Raw genomic sequence first — 24,512 nt, forward strand, 5'->3', positions numbered from 1 at the left:
AAAACTACAACTTCTTTCCAAATTACTTCTCAAATCAAGCTCAAAACCCAAATATACAACCTTCGAACCAAAACATTGAACGTCCAGAAGATCCCATGAATACCGGAATCCATCATAATTTTTCACAACAACATATGATGCCACCCAACTTTGGCATGCAATACCCGTATAACCATCCTTATATGCCTTATGGCTATCCACCTATCTCTGGAAATAACTTTCATGTCGCTCATACCAACTATCCAAACAGTGAAAACCAAATAATCTAAACACACTACGTTTCAGTAGTGGTTCAACTAATATTCCTGAATTTTCTACACAAATATCTCTAAGGGATGTTAATGGGAATACCCCAACCACTTTTCTTGCTCCAACCCAACAATCAACCCGAAAATCATACGGTCCTTGGAGCACGGAGGACAACAAAGCTTTACTAAATGGTTATTTCCATTTTAGTAATGATAGTGAATTGGGGAGGAACCAAAAAGGCGATACTTTCTGGGGTAAAATTGCAGAATTTGTAAATGACAAGTTTGAAGGTGAGAAACCAAGGACTGGATTACAATGCAAAAGTCATTTTCGTACCATCAATAAAAAAAATCGCAACTTTTATTGGTTATTATAGTTCAGCATGCAGAACTAAGTATAGTGGTTGGTCCGATGATAACTACGTGGAAAAGGCTTTAGAGTTGTACCGTGATAATGAAAGGCAAAGGTTTTCCTTGTTGGAAGAGTGGAAGATGGTCTGTGACCAACCAAGATATATGGTAGGAGCAAATGAATCTGGAAGTAGTGGATCAAAGAGAAAAAGTGGAGGTGATGAAGTTGAATCCTCAGCACCATCCATCATACGTCTAGAAGGTAGGGACGCAACAAAGAAGAAAGCTAGAAAAGCATCAACTTCGAGAAAATCAAAGGCTGAAATTCATGAGGAGTTATCTAATGTAGCCTCTACTCTTGAAAAATTTAAAGAAAGGAGGGCTAGTACTGCTTCGGCTATGTTGGAGTATGCCCGTGTTAGGAAGTTGGAGATGTTGATGTCCTTGAAGAATAAAGAAGAGCATGATGTTGTGGATGAGAATACTTATCAGATATTACTGAGGGAATTGTTCCCAAACTAATTTGAGTGATGTGTACTTTCAAAGTGTGTGTTTCAATTCTCAAATGTGTGTTCTTCAAATTATGTGTCAAATGTGTGTTCTTCAAATTATGTGTCAAATGTGTGTTCTTCAAATTATGTGTTTCAATTTTTAAGGTAAAAAGGCAAATTATGTGACAACTGACAACAATGAGAGTTGGAGGAATCTTTACTCAAAAGGCAAAAAGAACTTCTCGAAGAGCTTCAAAGGCGAAACAATCGATCACGTAAAAGAAATTACCAATGTTTAGAGTGTTTGTTTTCTTCTTCGTTTTAAATAATATTTGTATGTTTGATTTACCAAGTGATGAATAATATTGTTTGTGGTTAAAAAAAATGAAATTATGTATAAATGATGTGAAAATGAGAGAAAGTAAAAAAGTAATTTTGATACCTTGAATAACACTCTGTTATAGGATATGCTAAAAAGTGGGTGTTAAAATAGGTGTTAAGCTGACGTGGCAGTGTATTAAATGAAAATTTTGATACCCAGCTGTGGATAGTCTTAGAGCCGATACTCGAATAAGGCCAACTAGACGGCCATCTAGGACCCCTCCCCACAAGAGTACCCAAAATCAAAAAAATAAAAATTAATAACACTAACAAAGTTTGATCCTAAATCACTCTTTGTTAACATAACATTTAACCAAAATAAACTATTATTATTTATTTTTTATAAAATTAATACAAATTTAGTATATTTATTTAATAAAATACAAAATATAACTACTAAATTAAAAAAGAATAATAAATTTTTATTTATCGTTTGAGCACCCAATCTTCAGGACAGTTATTGAGTATTATATCACTCGAACTTGATTCGGTTTGCATTATATATACTTCAATTCGATCAAGTAAAAAATTTATACTCGAACTCGGCTCGTTCACAATTCAAACTACTCGACCTCGAACTTGAAAAATTGGAAAATTATATTTTATTAGCTAGCGATGTGCGAAAAAATGTTTATGGTTTCTATTATATATATATATAAGATATAATATATATTATAAATATAAATGTTTACACTAGTAAAAAAAGCCTCAATATTGTCCAATTTTATGCTCGGCAATACATTATTTTTCAATCGGTATAGAGAAACACTAATTGGATTTAATACGGTCGTCACCAGTCGCTAAAAACCCTCTCGGTAATATGAATTCAAGGCATGTTGATTGGACTTTAATCAATCGGTATAGGAAACACCGATTGGACTTTAACCAATCGGTATAAGGAAACAGTACCGATTTGACTTTAACAAATCGGTACAGGGAAAAGGAAAACATTGATTGGACTTTACTCAATCGGTATATATATTTTTAAATAGAAATGTAATTAAAAATATATATTTTATAATTAAATTACAAATTTTAAAATAAAAATATAATTAAATTATAAACCAAAAATAAAATATGAAATTGAAATAAAAGTAAACCATATTAAAAATCTTATAACAATAATTGTTCAGTACTACACCAAAATTTGAATTCTAATTATACATAACAAATGTTCTTAAAAAAACACAAAATAATAATCATAATTACCTTATTTAATCTGTGTTTTCTTCCCCATAATCATCGTCGTGATATTGTTGTTGTTGGGGCTGCACGGGAGGAATTGTCGTGAATGAACCTTGGCTCGATGATTGACCGACATTAGTAAAGTGTGCAAACACTTTAGGATGATTGATGAACCGCCATACATAAACTATGACATAATTCGCATCATCTCGGCCCTCTCCTTCCTCATCCTTTCTTCCATATCTGTCCATTCTTTCCTCATTATGTCTTTCATTTCTGCCCTCGGCTAGTTTATTTCCGACATCTTTTTGTTAATCACTCATATTGTCTTCCAAATCATTGAGCCTTCGTTGCATTGTTAAACATCTTTTGTTAATCACTCATATTGTCTTCCAAATCATCGAGCCTTCATTGCATTGTTAAATTATCCCGGCAGAGTTATGTTTTGGACTACGATGACATTCGAACTTGGGAAGCTAAAACTGATCTCACCCCAAGAATTGTTCCTTTGTCTTGAAGCCAAAAACTCTTTCAACCAAAATCAAATTAAAAATTCCGGAACATTTAGCTTGCACATGTCTCTGCTCATCCTACAACAAAATATGTTAATGTCAATAATAAATAAAATGTAAAGTAAACATATTTTATACTTTATATATATATATATATCCCACGTGTATTAGGCCAAACTTTCTATAATATTTGAGTTTGTCAAAAATAATTTATTATTTTATTTCTTTACTTCTTCTTGTCTTAAAAAAGAATCAACATTTTTAAGCCGAAGGCCATATTTTTTAATAAACTAAATAATTAGTTGTTAAGGTGTCTAATTATACAACTTCAATTTTAAATTAATTATTATTTTAATCCTTGCAATATGAGCCAATTTAGAAGACTTAAGAGACTCTAAAAATTATATAAGTATAAAAAAACAAAAGAATGCAGAGTAATTATAACTTAATCATTTTTACTAACAAAATAACTTATATTATTTATATTTATTTGTTATTATTATAACTCTTCAGTTGTCTATTATTGAATTTTATTGTTCTTATTTAAATCCTATAACAATTAACATAAATTTAATTTCAATTCGAAACTCGGTTTCTTCGCGCCAAATTCACCACTTTTTCAAATTTCAGCACATTCTACTCCACCCACTTAAGAGTCCCTAAGCTCATCAATGCTTGAAGAATTCGACAAAGCCAAATTTACAACATCATAAAACATCTGCTTCAATCTATTTTCCATTGTTTGTACCCTGACTTCGGTAGCAAGCCAATCTAGATAATCGCTCTGCCCAAAAAAACGAAACAAAAAAAAAATCCTACATCCAATCTATGACTTTGTACCTAAATATCAAATAGTGAGAGGGTAAGAAAAAAAAAACCTTGTTCCATGGGAGGCGATGGGTATGGTGCTTTGGGATCCCACTTTCTTCCATTCTTTAACATCTTCCATCATCTCCTCTTTTGAAGGCAAAACTGCGAAACCCGACAAGATTTTCGATATCCACTTCGCTTGTAACTCAATTATTCGACATGAAAATTCACATAATTTTTCATCACAAGTGAAAACTACTTTACTACAAGGAAATAAAATTGTTGGTGTCAAAAGCTTATTTAATTTAGATATTTTTTACTTACAAAATTGTTTAAGCCAATTAAAGAAAGAGATGGGTCGAGGTCGGGAGAAAACACATGTTTGTACAACGGTCCAACACAGTTATCATCTACTGTCACAATCCTGTTCGTCTTAAGAAATGGGAAATCGAATTTATATCTGAAAAGATAACAAGTTTAGCTACAATTTAAAATAAATACAATATTAATTAGGATTGAGATTTAATTCACACCCCGTACAATGAAAGATGACATCTGGATGAACCGATGAACCATCTTTAAATACCACGCTCATTATCGACGAAATCAATCTATTTAATCATTGAATGTTAAATACAATATTAATTAGGATTGAGATTTAATTACACACTCCGTACAATGAAAGATGACATCTGGATGAACCGATGAACCATCTTTAAATACCACGATACCACGCTCATTATCGACAAAATCAATCTATTTAATCATTGAATGTTATTTATGAATTGACAAAATGCATATATAAGATGAAAAATGTTGATGCTTGCCTCTGAATGTTGCCACAAGTTTTCAAAGCCATTTAACTTGGAGATTATCGTGTTCGGTGATCTCGACGAAAGATGAACCTCTTTAGCAACGGTTGCGACATCTTTCGAAATGTCCATTGCACTTGGCCCATTTCCTATCATAACTATAACCTATACTTTCATATTTCAATAACAAATGTGTTATAATATAGGATTGAGAATTTCATTACTTCTATATTTCTATCATGTAACAAAACTCATTCAAGTATAGTTTGTGATTCAAGTCTATAATTTAAATTTTATATGTTTTTAAATTAATTAATTAAATTAAATATAAAATATCAACTTAATAATAATTTAAAACAAAATTTCTTTACTATACAAAGATCATAAATATAATAATAATTTAGAATTAAATTTTCAAACTTAATAAATGTGTAGATTTACAATAACAACAAACAGAATATAATTGAATTGTTTAACTAATATAATAATTAAAAACAATAAAATACCTAGTTTTATTTTCATATACAAACTATTTTTTTCATATTTATAAAAGAAATAATTTATAATAATAAAAGGTTCATATTTAACTAGTTAAATATTATAAAATTGATTAATTAAAAATAAAAATGATAAAATTCAATATTTTAAGAGTTTATATAGGTTAAAGGAATGTGTATTACAACCTGTAGTGTACCTGTAATGTATTTCGAATTCGAATTGAAATGATTAATTATTAAAAATATTCAAATATTTTACTCTAATATATTTTATAAAATATCATAACATAGAGACGATTTTGATTAATTTAAATATTCTCCACTAAATCATATATTAAAATTTTCTGCAAGCTGTAATATAGGTGGCAATTTATTTTTATAAATGACAATTTTTTAAAAAAATATTAAAATTTTATCCACTAACTAACACTACACTACAGCTGATAACACTAAGAAGGATAAGATTAAGAATTTTAAAATCTAAATATAATTTTATCTAATCTATTACCAATCTCATTAGTTAATTAATTAACTAACTAACTAAAATACTAAAATAATTTTTATTGTAAAAAATAAAATTATTTTACTAAAATATTGAATTCCCTCAAAATCACCCCTAATTAATTTTTGTTTTAATAATAAAAATTTTATATTAAAACCCCTATATTATTTTTAAAAACTATCCATTTAATTAAAAAAATCGTTTAAATACGTAAAAATATAACATATAAAAAGTTAGGTATAAATTAAATATAATATTAGAATAAATAATTGACTCAAAAATCTTTAACAAATTCTATATTAACAAAACCTAAAATTAGTTATTTTAATTTTCTTATAAATGGCCTATATTAGTTTGTTTGTTTTTTTTAATTATTTGGCCGAAAGCAAGAAACGCAATATTTATGCCCCAAGCGATTTCGAATTAAAGTTTAAATAATTATAAGTTATGATATTTTTTCACATGTTTACTATCTCTCGTTGACTATATATTGAATCTAATACAAAACAAACAAATCTAGTACTACTATTCTCACATGTTTCCACTTTTTATGCTCAAGAATACCTTTTTCCACACTACTAAATTCAATTAAAAACCTTTGTTTATAGTGACCTAATTATTCAAATATTCAAACATAGAGTGTTTTTTTAAACAGTGCATAAAACAAAAGTGTTAAAACAATTATATAAGAAATCAGTATAAAAATAAAAATAAAGAAACGAAACACAAAACAAAAAGACAAAATTACTCTGTAGAGATATTTCATTAGAGAAATGAGATCACCGGTCGAGTTTATATTTTTATCGGATTTCACCTTAAACAGCGTCATGACAACGGTGTTGTGAATAAATCTCATCGGTTGTCTATAGTTGTTGAAAATTCTCTAGATCCGCTCTAGCCAATTAATTCATACAAAAAATAACGGGAATAAAAATGATTTGACCGCCTCTAACCAAATTTTCCAACAACTGCTCATTGATTTTGACCGTCAATATCCAATGGAGGTCCAAATCCCAACCTCGAACTAACAATGCAAGAGGGGCTGCGAAATTGACTCCTCTTATTACGAAACATTCAACATTTACTCGCCATCATAAATCGTTCATCTTTAACATACCTCTATTAATAGCACTTTAACAAAAAGAACGAGATTTTAATAAACACTTTGAGTTTCATAAAAAAAAAATAAACCTGATGACTTTATTATATAATGTATAAACAATGATCAACATTAAATGTATTAATATCTCGTCATTACATACCATCATGAATAATTGGGTTGATTTCCTTAGAACCCACCAATTTCAACAATCTCGCATGGCCGAGGACTTTAGAATCCCTAAGACGTCTCTTGTTAGCAAAACTATCGTAGTGCAGATCAAATATAACATTGTTAATAGCATCTCTACCCATTGTAATAAAATCAAGCACCACAAATTCTATAAGACACTTGTGACTTGACTCACACCAAACCGTTATTTCAAAAACAAACCGAGGCGCCATCACCAAAGATAAATATTGACTTTTCTAGTGAAGGAAATACTACAAGATGAGTAAAATTTTATTAAAAACAATAAGGTCTCGTATATCCAAAACTCCATAATCTTTAATAAACTTAACTTTCTCCCCCCACTAATTACTGAATAAAAGGAATTTATTAGATATATTTGGCTTTATTAAATTTATTTTTATCATACTAAACAATATATCTAATAATTTATTAGATATATTTGGCTCATTTTTATTATATTAAACAATATATCTAATAAATGAGATGTTTATCCATTCAGATAGAATCAGTCTAGATATTCCCTACAAAATTTATCATCTTCGTCTATATATATTATAATTATATATTTATTAAAATTTTCAGCAACCTGTAATGAATTATTTTGCAAATAATAACAACTATGAAGCAATTAATAAGTTATATATTAATATATATGTGGAAAAACAATATTATAAATGATAATTGTATTAAAAAATATTAAAATTTTATCCACTAACACTTAATTGATAACATTAAGGGGAGAAGATATGAATTTTAAAACTCTAAACATAATTTTATCCCATCTTTTATTAATCAAATTAATTAATTAATTAATTAACTAAAATATTAAAATAAGTTTAATTTAAAAACATTTACATATATTAATACTTTTAATTTTTTTTGTACTAAAATTATCTCATTTTCTTAAAATAACCACAAATAATATATTTTTTAATAATACAAAAAATATTTTTAAAAAATGTATACAAACAAAACCTAAAATTAGTTATTTTAATATTCTTATAAATGGCCTAAATTAAATTTGCAGAAAGCAGGAAACAAGAAATTTAAGCCCGCAAGCAATTCCTAATTAATGTTTAAATAATTATACTTTTTCACATGTTTCCATTAGCTATCTATAGTTGACTATTGAATTTAATACAAAACAAACAAAACCTAGTATTTGCATTTCTTTATGTTTAAGAATACCTTTTCAACTATTCAATTCAATTAAAAACCTTTTATTTTTAGCGAACTAATTATTCAAACATAGGAGGGTATTATTGATATCTTCCTCTAAAATGAAATACCCATATTCATAAATGTATGAGTACAAAAGTATTTATTATAATTTTTTACCAAAACCCTTAATATTTAGAATCCTTATAAATAAACGTTTGAGGGGATACTGGGAAATCTCTTTCTTCACGGACCACGATATTGATTATCTTTATTCCTGAATAAAGGTCTAAACGAGTTGAGTTGAGTCGAGTATCATGAAAGGCGACCCTTAGATAAGGTCAGTTAGACGGTCGCCTAGGACCCTCTCACGTGAATACCCAAAATCAAAAAAATAAAAATTAATAGCACTAACATGGTTTGATCCCTAAGTAACACTTTACTGTGTTAATATAATATTTAACTAAACTAAAATAGGTTTATTTTTTAAAAATTAATACTAATTTAATATATTTATTTAATAAAATATAAAATATAGCTACTAAAGTAAAAATAATAATATTTTTTTATTTTTCGCTTTTGCACAACCAATCTTCAGGACCGCTATTATACTACTCTAACTCGATTCGGTTTGCATTATATATACTTAAACTCGGTTGGTGGATAATTCAAACTATTCGAGCTCGAACTTGAAAAACTAAAAAATTAAATTTTATTAATTAATAATTGCGAAAGAATGTTTATGGTTTCTATTTTATATATAATATATATTATAAAAATAGATGTTTATAATGTTTATAATATTAATAAAATAAGTTACTCGAAATAAAAATATAAAACTCAAATACGAGCTCAATCACATAATCAAGTTACTCGAACACGATACGAGCTCGGTCAAACCAAATTGGAGTCGAGATTTGACAAATTGATTCATTTACACCCATATCCCACCTGTATTGTAGACTGTTTGAGAAGGCCAAACTTTCTATGTATTTGATTTTGTCCAAAATAATTTATTATTGATTTCAGATAATTTCTTTATTTCTTTGTCTTAAAAAACAAACAATTTTAAGCGAAGGTGATATTTTTAATAAACTAAACATGTAGTTGTTAAGGTGCGATAACTTCAATTTCGAATTAATTATTAATTTTAATCCTTGCAATATGAGCCAATTTAGAAGACTTATAGACTCTAAAAAAATATATAAATATAAAAAAAATGGGTCTAGAACAGGCAGAGTAATTATAACTTAATATTATTTATATTTATTTATTTTCTTCAATTGAAACTATTATAACTTTTTGTTTGTCTCAATTACTGACTTTTATTATTTCTATTCACTAGCATGTATCCTGTGCATTGAACGAATAATAATATAAAAAATTGTGAAAAAATATTACGGTAAAATTTTTATGGGCGGGTCAACCTACAATCCGACCAAAGTATCTATTTACTCTCACATATATCTAAATTAACCGCAGCTCTCGACCCGGCAATCCGGACATTTTAAAAATTAAGCATCATTATACATATAGAAATTAGTTAGTTAAAAAGTTGAACTTATATTGTTAAAATGTCACGCGTTTATCAAATTTTAGGTTGAATTTAAAATATAAAGTGTTATTAGCCTAGTTGGTTAAAAAGTTGTACTTGTTTTGTTAAGTTGCAAGTTTGAACCATACCTATAACATTTTAAATTTATTTTTAACCGTTTTAAGTTTATGGGCGGGTCAACCCACAATCCGACCCGGCATATATCCAAATTAACCATAACTCTCGACCCGACAATCCGTGTTAGGATTTGTATATCCCAAATCCGACATACTTGAAAACAATCTGTAAAAACACAAGAAAGAAGAACACACAGATTTATAGTGGTTCACTCAAATTGAGCTACATCCACTTCAGCCACCACCAGATTTACTATGAAGAAGAAGAAGAATGAATATAGAGTTTTTGCCTCACACTTTATCTCTCTAAAATTCTATCTCTCAATGTAAACCCTTAATAATCACATATTTATAGGGTAAACATTCAGGTAATAAACCTAAATAACTTTGGTCAGGCCCAAGCCCAAAACCAAAAAAAGAAAACCCAATAAACTCTAATTAACAATGTAGAATTTATTATAAGTGTAGGCTCCATAACTCAACAATCTCCCACTTGGAGACTAACTTCATCATCTCTCGATCGGTAGTGGCTTTCCATTCGGTGTCTTAACGAAGAAGACCAACTGAAGTTGCACACAACTTCAGTTTCTCATTTATCACAGCTTTCGTCAACATATCAGCTAGATTCTCACTCCCGGGAATCTTCTCAAGAGCTAATACTCCATCTTCTAAAGTTGACCGAATGAAATGATAACGAACATGTATATGCTTCATCCTGCCATGATAAACAGGATTCTTTGCCAAATGAATGGCACTCTGACTGTCGCATCGCAACACACTTCCCTCGTTGTCTTGACCCAATTCTCGCAAAAAGGGTTGTAACCACATCATCTCCTTAGCAGCTTCTGTCACAGCAACATACTCTGCCTCACAACTAGAAAGAGCAACAATCTTCTGCAATTTTGATACCCAACTGATTGCAGTACCTCTCAGAGTATAAATGTACTCTGTTGTGCTCTTCCTACTATCAACATCACCACCATTGTCAGCATCAACATATCCTTCTAAACCCATATTAGACTTTCGAAAACACAAAGCGAGACCCGTACTTCCTCTTAAGTATCGTAGTATTCACTTTACTGCTTCCCAATGTTGTCTACCCGGGTTGCTCATGAATCTGCTAACAACTCCCACTGCATGTGCTATGTCTGGTCTTGTGCAAACCATCGCATACATAATACAACCAATGGCAGAGGCATACGGAACAGTGGCCATGTAATTTTTCTCCTCCTCTATTAAAGGCGACTGATCTTTAGATAGTCTGAAGTGACTAGCTAAGGGGGTAGTAACTGGTTTTGCATCATACAAGTTGAACCTGCTAAGAACTTTCTTCACATATTCTTCTTGTGAAAGCTTGAGAACTTCTTCATCCCTGAAAATTCTCATCCCAAGGATTTGTTTAGCAGCACCCAAATCCTTCATTGCAAACTTTTCATACAACTCTTTCTTGAGCTTGTTAATCTCATACAAGCTTGCTCCAGCAATCAACATGTCATCAACGTAGAGAAGAAGAATAATGTACGATTTATCAAACCTCTTGATATGGCAGCAATGATCAGCTTCACACCTCAAAAAATTGTTACTTTTCATGAAGTTATCGAACTTCTTGTACCATTGCCTTGGAGCCTGTTTCAAACCATACAGACTCTTCTGAAGCTTACACACAAGCTCATCTTTTCCTTTAATTTCAAATCCTTCTGGTTGTCGCATATAAATTTCTTCATCTAAATCACCATGAAGAAAAGCAGTTTTGACATCCATTTGTTGAAGATGAAGGTCTTCTTTCACAACCAAACTCAAAATAGTTCTGATTGTCATCAATTTAACTACTGGAGAGAAGATCTCATTGTAGTCAATACCTTCTTTCTGTTGAAATCTTTTTACAACCAACCTTGCCTTGTACCTCATAGTTTTATCATGTTTTTCTTTAATCCTGAAGATCCATTTGTTGTGAAGTGCTTTCTTTCCCTTTGGTAGCTCAGTGAGCTCCCAAGTCTGATTCAACATCAAAGAGTCCATCTCATCTTTCATAGCTGACTCTCACTTAATCGATTCATTAGATTGTATTGCTTCCTCATAACATTCAGGTTCACCTCTATCTGTCAATAAGATATAGTTCAGAGATGAAGACCACCTCTCAACTGGTTTTCGATTCTTTGATGATCTTCTCAACTGTATAACCGGTGTTTGCTGATTTACCTCTGGGGCCACGTTCTCAACGATTTCATCTTCAACAACACATTGTTCTTCTTCGACAACCAGTATATATTCAGCTGAAAATTGTCTCAAATCGACTGTACCAGTCTCTTCCAACTTGGAATCACCATCTGATGTCTTCCCAACACAATCTTTGTAGAGAAGCTGTTCATTGAAGATAACATTTCTGCTACGAATGATCTTCCGATTTTGATTATCCCATAAACGATAACCAAACTCGATATCACCATAACCAATGAAAAAACATTTATTAGACTTTGGATCAATCTTGCTCCTATCACATTCATTAATATGAACATATGATAAACAACCAAACACTTTCAAATAAGAAAGATTTACCTTTTTATTGCTCCAAGCTTCTTCAGGAATTCTGAATTCAAGAGGAACAGAGGGTCCCCTGTTTATCAAATAGGCAGCAGTATTAATAGCTTCTGCCCAGAAGGTTTTAGGCAGCCCTGCATGCAATCTCATGCTTCTAGCACGCTCGTTCAATGTTCGATTCATTCGTTCAGCTACTCCATTCTCTTGAAGCGTTCGGGGAACAATCTTCACCATACTGATCCCATTCACATCACAATATTCTTTGAAATCTAGATTGATATATTCACCTCCATTGTCGGATCTCAAGCACTTAACTTTCTGATTTGTTTCATTTTCAACCAAAGTCTTCCACTTCTTGAAAATAGCAAATACTTCAGACTTGTGCTTCATAAAGTAAACCCATACTTTTCTTGTTGAATCATCTATAAAAGTCACATAGTAGTATGATCCGCAAATAGAAGAAACATGTGCAGGTCCCCACACATCAGTGTGTACCAACTCTAGTCTTTCTTTCTTGAGCTCCTTCCCAATCTTTAAAAAACTCACCCGTTTATGTTTTCCAAGAATGCAGTTTTCACATAACTGATGTTCAACAGACTTCAGTTTTGGAATCTGTCCATTCTTCAAAAGAATTTTCATCCCTTTTTCACTCATATGGCCCAACCTGCAATGCCACAACTCACTATTCTTCGAGTCATCAACTACAGCAGCAACTGTTTCTCTGCAAGTTGAAGTCGTGTATAACGTTCCAGTTTTATGACCTCGAGTAACAACAATTGCTCCTTTAGTCACCTTCCACGCACCATTTCCACAACTGAAATTGTGACCTTCTTCATCAAGTTGTGTAACAGAAATCAGATTGCGCATTAAACCTGAAATGTGTCTCACCTTATTAATCTTCCAAACAGAACCATTTGCCATCTTCAATTTGATGTCACCAATGCCAACAATATCCAGTGGCTCACCAACTGCGAGATAAATTTTCCCACAGTTTCCAGCCACATAATTCTCCATTAATTCTTTGTGAGCAGTGGTGTGGAAAGACGCTCCTGAGTCCAAAACCCATGAATCTATCGGGCTATCAACAGATAGAAGTAACGCATCAGTGACAAATTTTGTAACAACGTTGGCTGCATCATTTTTATCATCACCGTTTTTCTTCGGTGCTTTGCAGTTCCTCTTCAGATGACCCTGTTTACCACAATTCCAGCACTCAAATGTCCTCCTAAACTTGGACTGACTCCTCCTGCTCCTTGACATAGATCTGCTCTTACCTCGGTTGAAATTTCTATCATTACCTCTTCCCTTATTTTCCACATTCAGAGCAGAACCTTTGAATGTTTCACCATAATCAATTTTACGAACCTCTTCAGCAAGAATACGATCTCTAACTTCAACAAATTTCAGTTTAGCATTTCCAACTGAATTATTAATTGCTGCCCTCATAGGTTCCCAACTATTTGGTAGAGATGCTAACAAAATCAGGGCACTAACTTCATCCCAAAATCAATCTCAACAGATAGCAATTGATTCACAATTGTATTGAATTCATTCAAATGAGTAGTGACAGAAGTACCATCAACCATTCTTAAGTAAAAGAGTCTTTTCATTAAGTGTACCTTGTTGTTAGCAGATGGTTTCTCATACATATCAGAAAGAGCTTTCATCAGACCCATGGTGGTCTTCTCCTTTGCTACATTGTGAGCAACCGTCTTGGCCAGCGTCAATCGGACAACTCCTAAAACCTGTCTATCAAGGAGTTTCCATTCAGCTTCATCCATCTTCTCTGGTTTCTCACTCAAAGGAACATGAAGCTTCTTTCCATAGAGATAAACTTCAATATGCATTCTCCAGAAGGCATAATCTGTCCCATCAAATCTTCCAATTCCATGTCCTATACTGTTCTCACTTGTCATTGTTTCCAATGCTCAGATCTAGCCTAGCTGCTCTGATACCAGTTGTTAGGATTTGTATCTCCCAAATTCGACCTACTTGAAAACAATCTGTAAAAACACAAAAAAAAGAACACACGGATTTATAGTGGTTCACTCAAATTGAGCTACATCCACTTCAGCCACCACCAGATTTACTATGAAGAAGAAGAAGGAATACAGAGTTTTTGCCTCACACTTTATCTCTCTAGAATTCTGTCTCTCAATGTAAACCCTTAATAATCACATATTTATAGAGTAAACATTCAGGTAATAAACCTAAATAACTTTGGTCAGGCCTAAGCCCAAAACCAAAAAAAGAAAACCCAATAAACTCCAATTAACAATGTAGAATTTATTATAAGTGTAGGCTCCATAACTCAACAATCCGGACACTTTAAAAATTAAGCATCATTTTATATATATATATATATATATTCGATAACAATTAATTTAAATTTATTTTCGCGCTAAAATCCATCACTATTAATATTTAGAAAGATTACAGGTAAATAGAACAAAATTCTTTATTGAAAATATAAATAAAAACACGAGAATTGTTTTACTTAATTGTCAATATCTCGATAAGAAGTCATTAGTTGATGAAACATCTCCTTTAGCCTTTCTTCAATTGGTGGTAACCCGACTTCATTAGCAAGCCAATCTATATACTCCGTCTATTAAACATGACAACATAAAAAAATATATATATATATATATATAAATTCTAAATTAAATTCATGAATTTGTATATAAGATAGATAAAAGTATCGTCTTCAATGAGAGGCAATGAGTAAGATGTTTCGGTATTCCACTCTCTTTCATTTCCTTATAGTATTCTTTAACATAGTCCAACATATCCTCTTTTGATGGCAAAACAACCTCTCCCGACAATGTTTTCGCTATCCACTTCGCTTGAAACTCAACCATTCGACATAAAATAACCTAATCTTCATGCAAATTTATTAAAAAAATATTCAAATATGAACATAATTTACTTAACCAATCCAAAAATAGTACCAACCCGAGTAGGTAAGGCAAGAAACGAAAGAGATGGACCAAACTCTGGCGCAAATACATGTTTATACAATGGTCCGACACGATTATCATCCACGGTCACAATCCCGTTTGTCCTAAGAAATGGGAAATCGAATTTGTACCTAAACAAAAAAATGCTTTAAAAAATTATATTTAAATAAAAATATTAGAAATATATATTTAATAATACACACCATGTACAATGGAAAATGATATTGTGATGAACTGATGAACCGTCTTTAAATAAAACAATACCACGCTCATCATCGACACATTCAATCTGCGATATAATCAAATCAAATCAAATTGAATCAAATGATGTGAAATACAGTTTTATTTATAAACATGTAAGATGAAATTCTTGCATCCGAATATCGTGTCCCTCCAATTTAGAGATTTTCGTAGTATTAGGTGATCTTGACGAAAGATGAACTTCTTTAGCCTCAGTGGCGATCTCTTTCGATATGTCCATTCCACTCGGCCCATCTCCAATCACAACCACAATCTATTATAGTTAAGAATGACAATTTCAATTAGTCTCGAAAATTTAGGTCATATGATTTTTGAAAAACAAGAGCCTTTACTTGATCTAGGAATGGTTTTGGAACACGATAATTGTGACTATGAATTTGCTTTCCTTTCCACTTTTCCATACCGGGAGGATTAGCCAAAATGGGGATAGTTTGATGACCATTACAAATCAAGACAGCTTCAAAAATCTCTGTTTCAAATGAACCAGACTTGTTTTTGAACTCCACGGACCAACCTCCGTAACCCGACCCGACCCGTTCGACTCCGACAACCTCCGAGTTGAACCGAATCAACTCAGTGATTTCAAAATTCCTTACAAAATCGTTCAGAAACAACAAAAACTCTTCATGACCCGGGTAATTCCTCGGATCTCCATTTTCTCTGACTGAAAATGGATAATCAGAGAAACCCATTAAATCTCTAGGAAGGTTTGTTCGAAGAGAAAGATAGAGACTACTATGAACGATTTCTCGGTTCGGGTCGATGCTAATCGGGTCGGATTCTATACGAGGATCATAAACCCATGTTCCTCCAATTTTCGATGATTTTTCGAAAACGGTTACTTTGTGGCCTTCTTTCCTGAGTTCTCTGGCGGCGACAAGTCCGGCGACGCCTGCTCCGATCACCGCCGCCTTAACAGACTTAGCCATAGTAGAGTTTGTTAATATATGATTAATTTGTTCATTATCACTAAAAACTAAGTATATATATAAATGTATAATGTTAATGATTATTTTTAAGTTATTAATTAATCCAATTATTTATTGTTAAGTCTAGATCTGGCTCAATAAAATTATGCAAGAGGGGTGAAAAGTCATATTTTTTAATTTATTTTTTCTTATAATTAAGTCCTTTTTCTATGATCTGTATGCTAAGAAAGAAAGCCTAATTAAGCTTATTTTAATTGCATTATGAAAAGAGAGTTAATTTCTCAATATTAATAATATTGTAATAATAAGATTGAGGTTTGATATAGAATTGTGTTATATTATGAGAAAATAGTTAATTTTTCAATAGGAATGATTTGTAAGGTTTTTTTTTTTTAAACGACGTAGTGTTATTTTATTAAAAAAACCGACATTAGTAATTTGTATAAAGCTAAATAAACTCTAGACTTGATTTTAAATAGAAAACAGATTAAAACAACTACAAGTATATGACATCAAACATCAAATATATCGGGTAAAAATTGAACTGAAATTTTTTCAGAATTTCCGAAACTTACCCCAGTGTTCCACGTCTGGACTCCCTCTAAAATCAAACAATTATTACTCAAATCTAGAACTTCTTAAAGCGCCTTGAAATTCTTTAATAAGATGGAGACTTGATATTTATGTTTTAGAATCTCTTCTAATAGAGAAGAAGATATGATTGAAATTAAGTGAGTTATATAATTTTTTTTTTAAATATGAAACTCATTCCATGTTAATAACCTCCTCTCTAGGACGGATTCAAAATTGAAGTTGTGTGTGGGTTTGAAAGTTTTTGATAAAATTATGATTGAAACGGATTGATCAGGTAGGTGTTTACCTATTTTTGAGAATTAGAAAATTAACAGTGAATTAAATTATAAAAATTATAGAATTATGTCGCACTCTGAACGTAAAAAAAGGTAAATATATTTGTCAGATGACTTGAACAACCTTAGTTCTAACGTAGATCACGTCTCTATCCACTTAGACTTAAAACGTTTTAAATAAAAATTTAGATAAAACTTTTATTCTTTTACTTCTCTATCTTTGTAATTTTATATAGAAATGAAGAAAAAATATCTAAATATAGTATATTGATTATTTCTATTAAGAGTTAAAAGAATAAATCATATCTTATATCCAAATTATTAAATATAAATATTGAATCAATTTTATAATTTAACTTTAGACATTCAACTATTTAAGTCTATAATTTAAAATTTATATGTTTCTAAATTAAATTTAAAATAATTAATTAAATTAAATATAAAAATATCAACCTAACAATAATTAAAAACCAAATTTCTTTACTATACAAAAATCATAAATATAATAATTATTTAGAATGAAATTTTCAAACTAAATAAATGTGTAGATTTACAATAACAACAAACAAAAAATAATTGAATTGTTTAACCAATATAATAATTAAAAACATTAAAATACCTAGTTTTCTTTTCATATACAAACTATTTTTTTTTTCATATTTATATAAAAAATTATAATAATAAAAGGTTCATATTTAACTAAGTTCAATATTATATATAAAACTAATTAAGTTAAAGTAAAATGATAAAGTTCAATATTTTAAGAGTTTATAAATGTTACAAGAATATGTATTACAATAAGTAATCTATTTCGAATCGAAATAATTGATTATTTAAAAAATTCATATATTCAACTCTAATATATTTATAATATCATAACAACATAGAGACAATTTTGATTAATTTAAATATTCTCCCCTAATCATATTACAATTTTCTGTAATTAGCTGTATTGCATTATTGAACGGCTATTAGCAATTAAAAAATATTAAAATTTTATCCACTAACTAACACTACACCTGATAACACTAGGAAGGATAAGATTAAGAATTTTAAAATCTAAATATAATTTTATCTAATCTATTACCAATTCTATTAATTAATTAAAATACTAAAATATTTATAATATAAAGTAAAATTATTTTACTAAAATATTTAATTCACTCAACATCACCACTAATCAATTTTTGTTTTAATAATAGAAAAATTATATAAAAACCCTATACTAACAAAATCTAAAATTAGTTATTTTAATTTTTTATACATGGCCTAAATTATTATTATTTTTATTTGGTCGATAGCAGAAAACGCAATATTTACGCCCAGAAGCAATTCCGAATTAAAGTTTTTCACATGTTTCCATTAACTATCTCTGGTTGACTATATATATATATTGAATCTAATACAAAACAAACAAATCTAGTACTAATCTCACATGTTTCCATTTTTTATGCTCAAGAATACATTTTTCCACACTACTAAATTCAATTAAAAACCTTTATTTCTAGTGACCTAGCTAATTATTTAAATATTCAAACATAAAGTATTTTATTTTGAAAACAGTGCATAATATAAAAGTGTCTAAAATAATTAGATAAAAAATCATAAGAAAATAAAAATAAATAAATAAATAAATAAAAAAAACAAAAAGACAAAATTACCTAGCGGAGTTTTTATAAAGAGAAATGAGATCTGCCGAGTCCAAATATTTACCAAAAAAACTAACGGGGATAAAAATAATTTGATTGACTCAAACCAAAATTTCCAACAATAGCTTACTCCTCCTTCTTAGGCAATATTTGACTCGCTATCATAAATCGTTCATCCTTAACATACCTCCATTAATAACACTCTAACCAAAGAACGAAATTTTAGTAAATACTTTTGAGTTTCATAAAAAAAATGTGATGAATTTATTAAATAACGTATACACAATGATCAACATTAAATATATCAATATCTCGTCATTACATAACATCATGAATAATTGGGTTGGGTTGATCTCCTTAGAACCCACCAATTTCAATAATCTCGCATGGCCGAGGACTTCAGAATTTCTAAAACGTCTCTTGTATTTGATCTTGTTAGCAAAACTATCGTAGTGCATATCAAATATAACATTGCTAATAGCATCTCTACAAATTGTAATAAAATCAAACACCATAAATTTTATAGCAAGATACTTGACTCTATATCAAACGTCATTCCAAAAATAAACCGAGGCTCCATCACCAACGATAAATATTGACTTTTCTAAAAAGTAACTTCACGTCAAGGAAATACTACATCGGATAATTGGACAACTTAGTGAACCAACTAGACTAATCTTGATTCTACGTACTCTTGATTAGATTAGACCGAAAACTATTTTGCTGCAACGCATATCTGGTACATCACTTAAAGAGTAAAATTTTATTAAAAACAATAAGTTAGGTCTGGTATATCTAAAACCCCATCATCTTTAATAAATTTAACTTTCTCCCAACTAACCGAATGAATAAAAGAATAATTTATTGGGCTCTATTAAATTCATTTTTATTATATTAAATAATATATTTAAATATTTATTAGATATATTTGGCAATAAATTCATTTTTATTATATTAAACGATATATCTAATAAATGAAATGTTTAATCATTCAGATAGAATCAGTCTAGATATTCCTTACAAAATCTATCATTTTCGTCTATATGTATTATAATTATATATTTATTAAATTTCCAGCAACCTGTAATGAATTATTTTGCAAATAAGAACAGCTATCAGCAATTAACTAAGTTATATATTAATATATATGTGGCAAATCATATTATAAATGACAATAGTATTAAAAAAATATTAATTTTTTATCCACTAACACTGGAAAAGATAACACTAAGCGGATAAGATATGAATTTAAAAATCTAAAATCTTTTATCAATTACATTAATTAATTAACTAAAATATTAAAATAAGTTTAATTTTAAAATAAATATATATATATATATATTAATACTTTTAATTTTTTTTTACTAAAATTATTTCATTCCCTTAAAATAACCATCAATAATATATTTTTTAATAATACAAAAAATTTTAAAAACTCTATACAATTTTCTTATAAATGGCCCAACTTAAAAACAATTTTTTATTTATTTTGCAGAAAGCAGGAAACACGAAATTTAAGCCCGCAAGCAATTCCTAATTAATGATTAAATAATTATACTTTTTCACATGTTTCCATTAGCGATCTATAGTTGACTATTGAATTTAATACAAAACAAACAAACCTAGTATTTGCATTTTTTTATGTTTAAGAATACCTTTTCAACTATTCAATTCAATTAAAAACCTTTTATTTTAAGCTAACTTATTATTCAAACATAGGGGGTGTTATTGATATCTTCCTCTAAAATGTAATACCCATATTCATAAATGTATCCTGAGTACAAAAATATTTATTATAGAATTTTGACCAAAACCCTCTATATCTATAATCCTTGTAAATAACCACTTGAGGGAATATTGCGAAATTTCTTTCTTCACCGACCACAAACAACATCAGAATACATCTGTTATCCGCATAGGGTGTAAACGAGAAAAGTCGAGTACCATTATGGTCGATCCAAGGGTAAGACCAACTAGGCGGCCGTCTATAACCCCTCTCACAAGAGTACCTAAAATCAGAAAAATAAAAATTAATAACACAACACTAGATCACTATTCCATCATATTTAATCAAACTAAACTATTTTTTTTTTTAAAGTAATACAAATTTAGTATATTTAATTAATAAAACCCAAAATATAACTACTAAATTAAATAAGAATAATAAATTTTTATTTTTCGATTAGAACACCAATCTTCAGAACCGCTACGTAATGAGTATTATAATACTTGAACTTCATTCGGTTTGTATTATATATACTCGAATTCGATTTAGTATTAAAATTTTACTTGAACTCGACTAGTTGACAATTTAACTATTTGAACTCGAACGTGAAAAACTCTAAAATTAAATTTTATTAGTTAATTTTGTGTAAAAGAAATGTGTATAATTTTTCAATTATATATATAATATATATTATAAATATAATTGTTTATAATATTTATAAAATGAGCTACCAAAGTATAAAATCAAATTACTTGAACACGATTCGAGCTCGGTCAAATCAAATTCAAGTCGAGATTTGACTAAGTTGACTCGTTTACACCCATATCCCACCGGTTCGAAAATGGAAAAGGCCAAACTTTCTATATATTTAATTTTATCCAAAATAATATATTATTATTACTATTATTATAATATTTCTGTTATTGATTTCAGACAATTTCTTTACTTCTTTCTAGCTTAAAAAACAAACAATTTGAAGTCGAAGGTCATATTTTTCAATAAACTAAATAATTAGTTGTTAATGTGTCTATTTATACAACTTCAATTTCAAATTAATTAATAATTTTAATCCTTGCAATATGAGTCAATTTAGAAGACTTTAGATACTCTAAAAATTATATAAATACAAGAAAACAAAAGAGTGCTTATAACTTAATCATTTTTAGTAACAAAAATAACTTAATATTATATATTTAATTGTTTTCTTCAACTGAAACTAATATAACTCTTCAATTGCTCCATTATTGACTTTTATTATTTTTATTTAAATCCCATAAAAATTAACTTAAATTTAATTTCAATTCGAAACTCTGTTTTTCATCAAATTCACCACTTTTTCAAATTTCAGCACATTCTATTCCACCCACTTAAGAGTCTCTAAGCTCGGCAATGCTTGAAGAATTCGACAAAACCAAATTTACAACATCATAAAACATCTGCTTCAATCTATCTTCCATTGGTGGTACCCCGACTTCGGTAGCAAGCCAATCTATATAATCGCTCTGTCAATAAAATTCAAAAAGAAAAATAAATAAATGCTATATCAAATCTATGACTTTGTACCTAAATATCAAATAATGAAAGGGTAAGAAACAAAAAAAAACCTTGTTCCATGGGAGGCGATGGGTATGGTGCTTGGGGATCCCACTTTCTTCCATTCTTTTGTAATATTCTTTAACATCTTCCATCATCTCCTCTTTTGAAGGCAAAACTGCGAAACCCGACAAGATTTTCGCTATCCACTTCGCTTGTAACTCAATTATTCGACATGAGATACCCTAAATTCATATATATTTTTCATCACAAGTGAAATCTACTCTACTATAAAGAAATAAAATTGTTTGTGTCAAAAGTTTATTTAATTTAGATTTTTTTACTTACAAAATTGTTTAAGCCAATGAAAGAAAGAGATGGGCCGAGCTCTGGAGAAAACACATGTTTGTACAACGGTCCAACACGGTTATCATCTATTGTCACAATTCCGTTAGTCTTAAGAAATGGGAAATCGAATTTGTATCTGAAAAAATAACAAGTTTAGCTACAATTTAAAATAAATACAATATTCATGAGGATTGAGATTTAATCACACACCCTGTACAATGAAAGATGACATCTGGATGAACCGATGAACCATCTTTAAATACCACGATACCACGCTCATCATCGACGAAATCAATCTATTTAATCATTGAATGTTATTTATGAATTGACAAAATGCATATATAAGATGAAAAATGTTGATGCTTGCCTCTGAATGTTGCCACAAGTTTTCAAAGCCATTTAACTTGGAGATTATCGTGTTGGGTGATCTCGACGAAAGATGAACCTCTTTAGCGACTGTTGCGACATCTTTAGAAATGTCAATTGCACTTGGCCCATTTCCTATCATAACTATAACCTATATTTTCATATTTCAATAACAAATGTGTTATAATATAGGATTGAGAATTTCATTACTTCTTTATTTCTATCATGTAACAAAACTCATCCAAGTAAAGTTTGTGGATGAAACAAACCAATCAACCGATGAAACCAACCAATAAATCAAAATAGACGGTTTGAGATTTTCCAAACTCACTTCAAAGATTTGGTTATTCATTTCGTCTATAAACTCATCAAATCGAACCGCTTAAGAGAGCACTGAATTCATAAAATTGAAATTACCTGATCGATGAATGGTTGAGGAATCCGATAATTATGACTATGAATCTGCTTTCCTTTCCAATTTTCAATACCTAAAGGATTCGCCAAATTGGGTATTGTTTGATGACCATTACAAATCACAACACCATCAAAAATCTCTGTTTCAAATAAACCCATCTTATCATCATCGCCACCGTTTCTGACCTCCACCGACCACCCGCCGCCGTTCGATTCAACCCGTTTTACTTCGATCACCTCCGAGTTGAACCGAATCAACTCACTGATCTCAAAATCCCTCGCGAATTCGTTCAAAAACGAAAGAAACTCTTGGTGACCCGGATAATTCCTTTGATCTCCATTTTCTCTGATCAGAAATGGATAATCGGAGAAACCCATTAAATCTCTGGGAAGATTTGTTCGAAGAGAGAAATAGAGACTACTATGGATGATTTCTCGGTTCGGGTCGATGCTAATTGGATCGGATTCTATATGGGGATTGTAGACCCATGTCCCTCCTAGTTTTGATGATTTTTCGAAAACGGTTACTTTGTGGCCTTCTCTTTTCAGTTCTCGGGCGGCGACTAGTCCGGCGACGCCTGCTCCGATCACAGCCGTCTTCATAGAGTTTGCCATTTTAGACTGCTTTTTGTTAATATCAAAGTTTATAGATATTACTCAATATTTAATAATGTAACAAATGTCAATATTAGTCTTAAAAGGAAGACATATTAATATTATTTAAAAACTACTTTTAAAAATTGGGGAAACGTTTTGAATTATAATATTTTTTTATTTGAAAAGTGAATTAAAAAATTATTTTTAATTATATATATCAGGTTAAGAAAAAAAAAGTGTTTTTTCTGAATTTTGATTTTTTTTTAATTATTTTTGTAATAATTAAGTTCTTATTTTTTTAATTCAAAATTTCTTAGGATGGGTGATTAGTGATCTCATTTTAAATTATACAATAAAAGATTGTAGTTTGATCTCATTTTAAACCTAGGTTTATGTGTCAAATATTTTAAAAA

At 29.8% G+C, this 24,512-nt stretch overlaps 3 protein-coding genes and 1 long non-coding RNA gene across 4 annotated transcripts; 1 reads left to right on the forward strand and 3 right to left on the reverse strand.

Moving 5' to 3' along the window:
• Nucleotides 1–524: 524 nt before the first annotated feature.
• On the forward strand, nt 525–1,121 carry LOC124943922. The gene has a single exon (XM_047484378.1). The coding sequence runs from the start codon at nt 525–527 to the stop codon at nt 1,119–1,121; it is 597 nt and encodes a 198-aa protein (XP_047340334.1).
• Nucleotides 1,122–15,372: 14,251 nt separating this feature from the next.
• On the reverse strand, nt 15,373–16,597 carry LOC124943923 (flavin-containing monooxygenase FMO GS-OX-like 7). The gene is made up of 4 exons (XM_047484379.1): nt 16,001–16,597; nt 15,789–15,921; nt 15,611–15,713; nt 15,373–15,538 (listed from the first exon to the last, which is right to left on the reverse strand). Exons 1-4 carry the CDS (start codon nt 16,595–16,597, stop codon nt 15,373–15,375), a joined length of 999 nt encoding a protein of 332 aa, XP_047340335.1.
• Nucleotides 16,598–22,266: 5,669 nt separating this feature from the next.
• LOC124941281 lies at nt 22,267–22,859 on the reverse strand. The gene is made up of 3 exons (XR_007099630.1): nt 22,723–22,859; nt 22,446–22,619; nt 22,267–22,343 (listed from the first exon to the last, which is right to left on the reverse strand). It is a non-coding gene; the product is annotated as an uncharacterized LOC124941281 (long non-coding RNA).
• A 628-nt stretch (nt 22,860–23,487) lies between these two features.
• Nucleotides 23,488–24,132, reverse strand: LOC124943924 (flavin-containing monooxygenase FMO GS-OX5-like). Its single transcript, XM_047484380.1, has one exon. The coding sequence runs from the start codon at nt 24,115–24,117 to the stop codon at nt 23,488–23,490; it is 630 nt and encodes a 209-aa protein (XP_047340336.1). The 5' UTR covers nt 24,118–24,132.
• Nucleotides 24,133–24,512: the final 380 nt, after the last annotated feature.

The sequence above is a fragment of the Impatiens glandulifera genome, chromosome 6 (assembly GCF_907164915.1).
Source record: "Impatiens glandulifera chromosome 6, dImpGla2.1, whole genome shotgun sequence".
Lineage (NCBI taxonomy): Eukaryota > Viridiplantae > Streptophyta > Magnoliopsida > Ericales > Balsaminaceae > Impatiens > Impatiens glandulifera.

Bases quoted from the DNA above. Each gene is read 5' to 3' on its own strand.
- LOC124943922 (XM_047484378.1), top strand. From the start codon at position 525: ATGACAAGTTTGAAGGTGAGAAACCAAGGACTGGATTACAATGCAAAA.
- LOC124943923 (XM_047484379.1), bottom strand. From the start codon at position 16,597: ATGGCTAAGTCTGTTAAGGCGGCGGTGATCGGAGCAGGCGTCGCCGGA. The intron at 15,922-16,000 runs GTAAAGGCTCTT...TAACTATAATAG, and splicing joins CAAAACCATTCCTAGATCAA to ATTGTGGTTGTGATTGGAGA. The intron at 15,539-15,610 runs GTGTGTATTATT...TTTTTTGTTTAG, and splicing joins ATCATTTTCCATTGTACATG to GTACAAATTCGATTTCCCAT.
- LOC124943924 (XM_047484380.1), bottom strand. From the start codon at position 24,117: ATGGCAAACTCTATGAAGACGGCTGTGATCGGAGCAGGCGTCGCCGGA.